Below are 10,676 nucleotides of genomic sequence, written 5' to 3'. Positions count from 1 at the left end.
GCAGCTCAATATTAAAAAAGGAAAAAACAACCCAATGCAAAAATGGGCAGAAGACCTAAATAGACATTTCTCCAAGAAGACATACAGATGGCCAAGAAGCATATGAAAAGCTGTTCAGCATCACTAATTATTAGAGAAATACAAATCAAAAGTACAATGAGGTATCACCTTACACCAGTTAGAATGGGCATCATCAGAAAATCTACAAACTACAAATGCTGGAGAGGGTGTTGAGAAAAGGGAACCCTCTTGTACTGTTGGTGGAAATGTAAATTGATACAGCCACTATGGAGATCAGTATTGAGGTTCCTTAAAAAACTAAAAATAGAATTACCATATGACCCAGCAATCCCACTACTGTGCATATATCCAGAGAAAACCATAATTCAGAAAGACTCATGCACCCAAATGTTCATTGCAGCACTATTTACAATAGCCAGGTCATGTAAGCAACCTAAATGCCCATCGACAGATGAATGGATAAAGAAGATATGGTACATACATACAATGGAATATTACTCAGCCATAAAAAGGAATGAAATTGGGTCATTTGTAGAGACGTGTATGAATCTAGAGACTGTCATACAGAGTGAAGTAATTCAGAAAGAGAAAAACAAATATCGCATATTAACACATATATGTGGAAACTAGAAAAATGGTACAGATAAACTGGTTTGCAGGGCAGAAATAAAGACACAGATGTAGAGAACAAACTTATGGACACCAAGTGGGGAAAGCAGTGGGAGGGGGTGTTGGTGTGATGAATTGGGAGATTGGGATTGACATATATACACTGATATGTATAAAGTGGACAACTAATAAGAACCTTCTGTATAAAATAAATAAAATTCAAAAATATATATATATACAGATAGCTCATACAACTCAATAACAAAAAAAAAACCAACCACACACACAAAAAAGATATGAAACTTTTTTTACTCAGAATATATTATGAATCTTGGCAACTTTAGACCTGTTAGGAATAGAAATTTAAATATTCATATAAAAGCCTTCTCTTTTTGGTTAGTTTTATTGTTTCCTATGATATTTTTCAGAGAATTTCTTCCCACATAGACATATGTTATTTGTAATTAATGTAAAATTAATTGTTAATTTGCATTGAATGATTAAAATTCATTTATTCAACAAACATCTATTAAGTACCTACTATGTACCATGTACTACGAGCCTTATATTTATTATTTTCAATACTTACAGCAAACCACTATGAAGTGTATTCTTTTTTATTGTGACTTTCAGATGAGTAACAGTTATTAGATAACTGAAATAATTTTTCAAAATATCACCACAATGGTACAAAGTAACCACAGATTAGAAAATAATTTCCCTTGTATCTAGTTCCATTATATATAGCCATGTAAGATCATTTTTGTATGTCATTTCATTTGAGTTTTTAAACATATTATGTTCAAGTCGTTGTTTTCTGAATTATAAGAATCTGCTCATGGTAAAAATATTGTCATTTTGAAAAAAATACTCTTTAGAAGGCTAATTTTCTTTTCTTTTGCACCACATTTAGCTAATTGGTCTTTATATTGTCACATGAGTTTATTATACATGTTTATACAAGCCTTTCTCTTTCAGTAAAGATTTCATGTTATGACTTAAATAAAAATAAAAGGGATCTAGAGGGAATTATGGTATATGAATAATAGCTTAGGGACAATCGAGGCTTTCTACTTGCAGATTCCTCTTAACTGAGCCCACAGAAGTGGCATGTTACCCCTTCAGAAGATGTTTCCCTTTTTCGTTGTTTGAAGATCATGAGCATACCTTACAAAAGAAAGCTTTCCTGCCTTAGGATTCACCTTTTTGTCCATTCTAGGCAGCTAGATCAATAACAGAACTCAAATCTAGCATAGCCTGGCTGAATTGAAACTGGGATTTCAAAGGGAGGAGAGGTAATGAAAAAAAAAGTTTCAGGATCTGGTTAATAAGTATATTCAGGAGCTGTGACTGGATCTTGAGAGTGTTTGATAGAAAAGGGAGAACATAAAGTTGATAAAAGGGAAAGTTTGCTGATATGGGAATATCTTCCCATGATACAAAATTTAACACCCTGACAAGAATTCTGGTACGTGGTGCCACCATGCTATTTGGATTTCTCTTTTAAGCTTGGATAAAGTGATGACTCATGTTAAATGAAATAGAAATGCCAAAATTCTGTGATAGTGAAGGAAAAGATCATAGTATTAGAGAATTGGGAATTGTAAAGTAAATGTACAGCATAAGGTTAGAAATTCCACTGGCCAACAATATTCCACTGATGAGCCTAGAGGATACTCCATTTACGAAAGTTATAACAACAACAACAAAATGTGCTGATGAAAGGTGCATCACCATCTTTGAGTGGTGACTCCTTCTTGTAGGTCAGGGCTAACCACAGGTGATGCTGTAAAATAATTGGTCCCCTAAGAGGTCAGGTGGTGGCATTTAAATGTCAAAAGCCAGGTGGGCACAATATTTGCAATGAACAGCAACATCAGAGTGGCAGTTGAAGGGGCTCATCTTCAGAGGGTCGTGGAGATGACTGATGTATTACAGTTGTTTCTGGAAAGAAACATGAAGAGTCAAAGAAGTATTGCTTAACCTTTATAATAACTCAAATTATCAAAGAATTATGAGGAAATCAAGAAAAGCAGCCCACAAATAGTCATGGTTCATGGTCAGTTACCAAACCTGAGCCATTTCTTAGACTATGAAACCACTGAAAGAGAGCCCACATTCCTATTTGAAAGGACAATGGAAAATCACGGCTACTAACATTAGTAGATATATATCCTCCCACAAAAGACCTACAATAATTTACTTAAGTAATTTAATTGTTTTAAGTTAGGTGTAGAATAGAAAAAAGAATCTGCAAGAGCTCCAGGTATTTATGCCATTTGTATCATAGGACCCAATGGACCCTCTAGTCTCTAATATTATAAAGATATCATTAGTAGGAAAACAATTTGTATAGAACTTATGGCTAGCCATAATGGAAGAGGACGTCATAATGTAAACCCCTAAAGTTCTGAATTGAGATCATGGAATATGCCTGAGGGACAACACACCATACTAAAAGCAGTTTCTGTCCTCACTTGAACTCTCGACTCATGCATCTAGTTACCTGATATTTTTATGTGTATGTCTCTTATTTCAACATTATCATGCACTGCAGTGAGCTCTCAATTTCTTTCTACCACAGTTATTTGTGCATACATAAGTCTTCTCCATCTTACTACTTGGTAGCACCACCTATCTACTTACTAAATTTCAAAAACAAGGATTTATCCTAGATTCTTAATTTCTCACAACCCCCATATCCAACATATCACCTAATAAGTTTTTTCATCCATCACCCCAAATCATTCTCTATGTATTAGCAAGAGTGAAACTTTTAAAAATATAAATGAGATCATATTGTTCCATAGCTTGAAATGCTTCAAAAGCTTCACATTGCATTTAGAATAAAATTCACACTCCAGGCCTTTGAGTTTCTGTATAATCTAATCATTTCTCCAACCTTAACTAAGACTACCCTGCATTTCACTAGTTATAGACCACAGTCTTTTACAATTCAGAGACTGCACATGCTTTTTTCTTTTTTTTTTTCACTGACCAGTATGATTCCTCAAAAATTTCTTCAATGACCATATTATTTAAATAGCCACCTTACATCTTTCTTCATCTCAATCCCTTGTTTATTTCACATGATACAAAGTTTTTGTATTTGTTTATAACCTTTGGCTACCTCCACACTAAAATGTGCATTATGTGAGGGCAAAGAAGCTATCAGTCTTCTTCACTGTGGTATCTGAGGTGCTTAACACATCTATGTGCTTAGCACATAGTAGGTACTCAATAACTAATTTCAGATGAATTAATTAACCTAAACTGAGACCATGGATAGTTTCTGTATATGCATATATCTCATATGCAATTACAACTTGAGCACAAGACAATAATTATTTCTGTTTATTTTGTCTTCTGAGAAGAACGGCTCCTTCTATAAAACTTGCCCTACTCCAGACAGTTTTGCCCACAGTATAATTTTTTCATCCTTCCATTATCCAGCTAAACCTTGGCCATGTGTAAGAACAAAACCCAAGATGGGATAACTAGAAACTTTATCTAAGATTATAAAATTTGAAATCAGAAAAGGCTTAAGATGTAAAATAGAAACTTTGAACCTGATGTTTGCCAACTTTCCATCATGTAACAAGAAATATGTAAAAAACTAATACACCCAACACAAGTGGAGAAGAACATATTAGATGATCTAGTCAGTGTTTCAGATCCAAATGTATTTTTGGTCCAGGTTCCTCCCTGCCTTTCTGTTGATTTGTTCAATGAATTGGATTTATTTAGCCAATAAACTTCACCCCAACCTTAGCCCTATATTACTTAGATTAGGATCCCTGATGTGTTTAACTGAAAGTCCTAAATAATTAAAGATACATTTGGATTCTTCAATGGCAATGCAGAAAATATAGACCACTAATTCTATGATTGCTTGAGGATTTAAACAGAACTACATATCCTACTCATCTCCTGGGAATAGATACATATTATGTTATCCACTTGGTGAGTCAATGGCCAAATCTTGAAAAATTTTCTGAATGTCAGTACCAGATAATACATCTCCCCAGTTGAATTTAATTTGTCTTTCACAATCCAAATTTCAAAGCCATTCAGATTTTCTGCATTTTCTCAGTATGTTGTCTCTGTTGAATTTTATTGATGGTTTAATTTAGCATTCAAATTTCTTTTCAAATGGGATTTCAACGTTCTGTTAATTAAAATAAGAGCCTTTAAAAGTAGCATGCAAATGTAGACACAAGATAAATACCTTTGAGTATTTGATTGTTAATAGATGACAACATATATTTTTGATATCTGTGGTATAATCCTCATTAAGATTACTGTCAGCAAGCTACAGTGCATCATATCAAATGGCAATGTAATGCACAGTAATTTCTATTTCTAATTCTACACTGTTCTTTAAAGCCCTATCATTCCTATTTTATTACAGTTGTTAAGCAAGACAAGAACATGTCATGCAAGCCAGTGTTTTACTAAACCATTTCACAGTGTACACTTAGTTACAATAATAATTCATTTTATATGGCCTTAATATATATTATGAAGGCTATTTTGCAGAATGACAATTTTCTTGGCATATAAAATAAAATTATGCTTTAGTTTAAGTTGTGATGCAACAAAAAATTAAGGAAGGAGTCTGATTTGATTATCAGCCATATCATTTACATATGTATCTTAAGGGAAGCTAGTTATAAAATTGCATATTTATATGTGGTTGACTAAGATGTTTGGGAACTTAGACATAAAAATATGAATATATGATACTCTTTTGTTTCTCCAAAATCTTGTTAAAATTTTAGGGAATATAATATTCAGGGATATAATATTAAACTGAGATAATTTATAGTATTCAATAGTCTACTTTTCTTATGTTTGTATTACTAAATCTAATGAAAAGAGAAAGATTTCCACCCTGTGAGAAGTAAGGTTAAAGTATTTGAAAATAATATTTTTTTCAACTCTGATCATAAAATATGATTTTAAAAATGTATTCAGGATACAGCACTAATTCTTATAAAGGTAAGTTACATGTAATTAATGTAATTCCCACAGACTTCACCTTGATTCAAAACAGGCATCGATGTGTGAAAAGGTATACCATTGAGGCAAATACTTTAGGCTCACTTATGTCATTTCTTCCCTCTGGATCTCAAGGATTTCTTCCATAAAATGAGAAGATTAGTTTAAATAATCTCTAATTCTCCTTTTGCTGTTGACATTTTATAAAACCAATATGTATACTCTCAGAAGGAGTAAAATAATTGAGTCTACCAGGATGTTTTAGATTTGGAGCGCTTTAATAACTCAGAAGATGCAAAGAATTTCAATATTTAGAGTAATAAAAATTTAGAATTAGAAAGCATCTGAACAGCTGGATATAAAGAATAGGAAAGTTGTTTTGTTTTTTTTTCCTCACCAAATAATTTTTATCCTCATTCTATGTCTGTACCATATGTAAATTTTGAGGAACTGGTGATATATAAAAAACAAGATATAAAAATATGTATATTTATTAACAATATTTAATCCCCTGTCTCTTCCCCCATTTAAATTCATAAACTGATCTCTAATTCATTACTTGAGAGGAGGCAAATGGGAAAGCAAAAATTAGAAGTTGCCTTTCTGTGTGTGTGTGTGTGTCTGGTGTGCTTTTCCCAGCAAATGTCTAAGCTCAAAAAAAACTTGAAAGTGGTGAAGATAAATGAAGGGGGAATAAGAGCATAATATCTTTTTTTAACATCTTTATTGGAGTATAATTGCTTTACAATGGTGTGTTAGTTTCTGCTTTATAACAAAGTGAATCAGCTATACATTTACATATATCCCCATATCCCTTCCTTCTTGCATCTCCCTCCCTCCCACCCTCCCTATCCCACCCCTCTAGGTGGACACAAAACACTGAGCTGATCTCCCTGTGCTATGTGGCTGCTTCCCACTAGCTATCTATTTTACATTTGGTAGTGTATATATGTCCATTCCACTCTCTTACTTCGTCCCAGCTTACCCTTCCCCCTTCCCGTGTACTCAAGTCCATTCTCTATGTCTACGTCTTTATTCCTGTCCTGCTCCTAGGTTATTCAGACTTATTTTTTTTTTTTTTAGATTCTATGTAAGAGCATAATATCTTGAAGGGGAAAAAATAGTCATGAAACTAAAAGGGATATTAAACCTGGTTGGGTAATAGGAGGAAAATAAGGAGAGTTGTAAAGGTCCTTAACACAGAAGTAACAATAAGCCCTGGTGCTTAGGATCACTATGAAGGATTGATGGAGGTGTCAGATAGAAATTCCTGAATAGCACAGCTAGACATGGGGGAATCACAGGTAATCTCAAATAAGTCTCTTGTAACCCAGTCATGGCACAGAAGTAGCAGGTTATTTCTAGACCAAAAGGAACCGTGAGAGCAGTAATAATAGACATTTGAGCCACAACATTTATTAACCTGTTACTAAGGCTCAGATGTAGCCTCTCCTGAGTAAGTTTTCTGAATTATCCTAGTATAATGAAACAAAAACTGGTCAAGGAAGAAAGGGACTTGAATTCAGAGCTAGTGTTGAGATACAGAAAATCCGTTATTTTTTTAATGTCATTGTTCTTTCACAACTGAATCTATGGACTAAGATTCATTATCATTGAATTAATTTTTAAGGTGGCGTGAAAGAATGAAATAGAAAATTGGGCAACTTGCCCTTATTTATGTGCAAGGCAAGATTCAAGAATTTTCTAATGAGCTACATTAAAAAAAATACAAACTATACTATGTGCACCTACATGGATGAATTGCAGAAATGTACAGTAATTCTGAAGAAAGAAGAAAGACATTAAAATCTTTATACACTGTGATTTTATTTACATAAATTTAAATACAAGCAATATTAAACCATAGTCCTCGATAACAGGATCATAGATACCTTGGATGTGAAATAATATCTGGGAAGGGGCATAAGAGAGAGGGCTTTTCCTTTGTCCCACTAGTATTCTTTTGTTTCATCTGAACATTGATTATGTGGGCTTTTTAAAATTTGTGGTAAATTAATCCAGTTTCACAATAATGATCTATATTCTTTTTGCTTGTTATTTATGTTTTGGTAAGTATTTTGGTAAAAAGTTATGTTGTGTATTTCCAACTCTAAGAATGCGAGAATGCTACAATTTCAGGAAATCTTTAAATGTAAGCCATTACAGTAGTAATTTAGAATAGAAAAATCATAAAATTATAAAAGTTTAATTAAAACTCCAAATGAAAAATAAATAGGGCTGCGTGGTCCGGCGTGGGTCTGAGGTAAGATTTTCGCTTCTTGGTGTGTGTCCCGCCTCTGTGCGTTCAAGCAGGAGGGGAAGCACGAAAGAAGAGGCTTGAGGTCAGAGGATGCTGGCCTTGCGCCCTGGCCTGGCCGCCCCGGCCTCCGGCCGGCGCTCCCGAGCGGCGGCCCTTCCCGCGAGAGTGCGGGCCCGCTCGGCCAGCAGAGGTCCAGGTGGCAGCTCTGGGAGGAGGCGGGTTAGCCAGGCCTTGTCTCCATCCGCGATGCTCCCGATTTCAAAAGGCTCCAGAGCAATCTTTAGGTCCTTTCTCCACAAGGAAAAGGAATAGCATCTCCGTCGTTCTCGTCATGGTGACTCCGGCCCCAATGGCCCCCTGTCCCCGGGTCCCGGTGAGCCCTCGGTGGCTTTGTTCCAGCCGTGGGTGTTGGCTATTGAAGTTTGATTGGGAGATTTGTCTTAATGCCAGATGGTCAGCACCTCAGTGGAATATTTTGGATGGGAAAAAATCCAGTGTGGTGGAAATGGTCTGCATGCTCCAGGACAGGAGCCTGGCCAGGAGGGAGACACAAGAGGAAGAATGGCTGCAGGTTTGCTGACAACCTGGTCACAGGACTCGGTGACCTTCGAGGAAGTGGCAGTAGACTTTTCACAGGAGGAGTGGGCACTGCTGGACCCTGCTCAGAAAATCCTGTACAGAGACGTGATGCTGGAGAACTTTAGGAACCTGGCCTCAGTGGGGTATCATCTCTGCAAACACAGTCTGAGCACTGAGGTGGAGCAGGAAGAGCTGAAGCCAGAGCAGAGAGGAATTCTCCAGGGTGCTTATAGAGACCGGGATACTCAACTTAAATCAAAAGACGCAATTCTTACACACAATGTTCCTGGGGAAAAAACTTCCAATGGCATAAAAACGGCAGCAACTCACCCTGGTGAGAAACCAATGGAATTTAATCATTGTGGAAAATTCTTCAGAAAGAACTGTCACCTTATTTGTCCAAGATATTGCAAGAGAGAGAAATGTTACAAATATAAAGAATATTGGCAAGACTCTGGCCATCCCTCAACTCTTAGGAGTCATGTGAGTACTCACACTGGAGAGAAAATTACTGAATTTAATGGTTGTGGAAAAATTTTCAATCAAGAATCATCCCTTAGGAAACACTTAACTCTCACAGGAGAGAAATCTTCTGAGTGTAATCAACATCTTATGTCCTTCAACTTACACTCTTCCTTTTCAGTACATGAACAAATACCTACTGGAGAGAAACTCTGTGAATGCAGTGACTATGGAAAAAGATCTTCCCTTAGTTTCCACAAAAAAATGTGTACTGTGGAGGAAAGCTCAAAATGTAATGAACATGGGAAAGTTTTCACTGGCCCCTTGTCCCTTCAGATATGTGTGAGACCTCACACTGGAGAGAAACGTTATGAATATAGCAATTGTGGGAAAGCCTTTGTTTTTCTGTCTTCCCTTAAGAAACATGTGAGATCACACATGGGAGAGAAACCTTACGAGTGTAATCATTGCAGAAAATCCTTCAGCCAGAGCTCTCATCTTAATGTGCACAAAAGAACTCACACTGGAGAGAAACCCTACGACTGTAAGGAATGTGGCAAGGCTTTCACTGTTCCTTCATCCCTTCAGAAACACATGAGAACCCACACTGGAGAGAAACCCTATGAATGCAGTGACTGTGGGAAATCCTTTATTGATCAGTCATCCCTTAAGAAACATACACGATCTCACACTGGAGAGAAACCTTATGAGTGTAATCAATGTGGAAAATCCTTCAGCACAGGCTCTTATCTTATTGTACACAGGAGAACTCACACTGGAGAGAAAACCTATGAGTGTAAAGAATGTGGGAAGGCCTTTAGGAATTCCTCTTGCCTAAGGGTCCATATGAGAACTCACACAGGAGAGAAGCCCTATAAATGTATTCAGTGTGGAAAAGCATTCAGCACCAGCACTAACCTTATAATGCACAAACAAATACATACTGGGCAGAAACTATATGAATGAAATGATTACAGGCTAGCCTTAAGGGGTCCTTCACATCTCACTCATTTTAGAACTCACTCTGGAGAGAAACCCTATTGTGACCAATTTAGAAAGCCTTCAGGCACAACTCTTAAGTCACGTTACACTGGGACCAACCTTATAAATGTTATGGTTCTGTGATTGTATCTATCAGTGAGTGTTTAATCTTTAAAGTGTGACAACTCATTAATTGATGAGTATTAAAAATTACACAGCACTCTAAATTCCCCTTTATCTACATCACAAAAGTTTTGACATATAATGTTTTTATTGTAATTAAGTACTAAATATTGTCCATTTTTCATCAAGATGTCTTGGACCAAACTATAGGTTATTTAGAAATATATATATTTTAAGGTGCAGACTCTGTGCATATTTTAGTTATCTTTTAGTTATAGATTTCTAAATTAATTGCATTATGCACAGAATGCATGGTCTTCATGATACAGATTCTATAAGACATAGATTCAAACAGAAAATTATTAGAGACTTGCTACATGGCCTAATGTGTGAGACACAAGAAGTTGCTGTCCCAATATCCATTCCTCCCCTCCTTCTTTCAAGTAACAAAACTACAACTGTATTCAAATTAGCAGTGTGGATAGTTCTTAAGGATTCATCTCCCAGCTTTCCTTGCAGCTGTGACTGCCTATGAGCCCACAGTCCTGGCCATTGAGAAAGGAGGCAGAGGTCACTGCTTATGGGTTCTAAAGAATTCCATGGGAATGGAAGCATCGCATCTGGCGTTTTCACTTTACCA

At 36.1% G+C, this 10,676-nt stretch overlaps 1 protein-coding gene across 1 annotated transcript; it reads left to right on the top strand.

Moving 5' to 3' along the window:
- The first annotated feature begins 8,329 nt into the window (after positions 1 to 8,329).
- Positions 8,330 to 9,898, top strand: LOC132502713 (zinc finger protein 177-like). Its single transcript, XM_060118824.1, has one exon. The coding sequence runs from the start codon at positions 8,342 to 8,344 to the stop codon at positions 9,896 to 9,898; it is 1,557 nt and encodes a 518-aa protein (XP_059974807.1). The 5' UTR covers positions 8,330 to 8,341.
- The last annotated feature ends 778 nt before the right edge of the window (positions 9,899 to 10,676 follow it).

Source organism: Mesoplodon densirostris, chromosome 1, assembly GCF_025265405.1.
Source record: "Mesoplodon densirostris isolate mMesDen1 chromosome 1, mMesDen1 primary haplotype, whole genome shotgun sequence".
Lineage (NCBI taxonomy): Eukaryota > Metazoa > Chordata > Mammalia > Artiodactyla > Ziphiidae > Mesoplodon > Mesoplodon densirostris.
The sequence above is the reverse complement of the archived record's forward strand: the minus strand, read 5'-3'. Positions and strand labels throughout refer to the sequence as shown.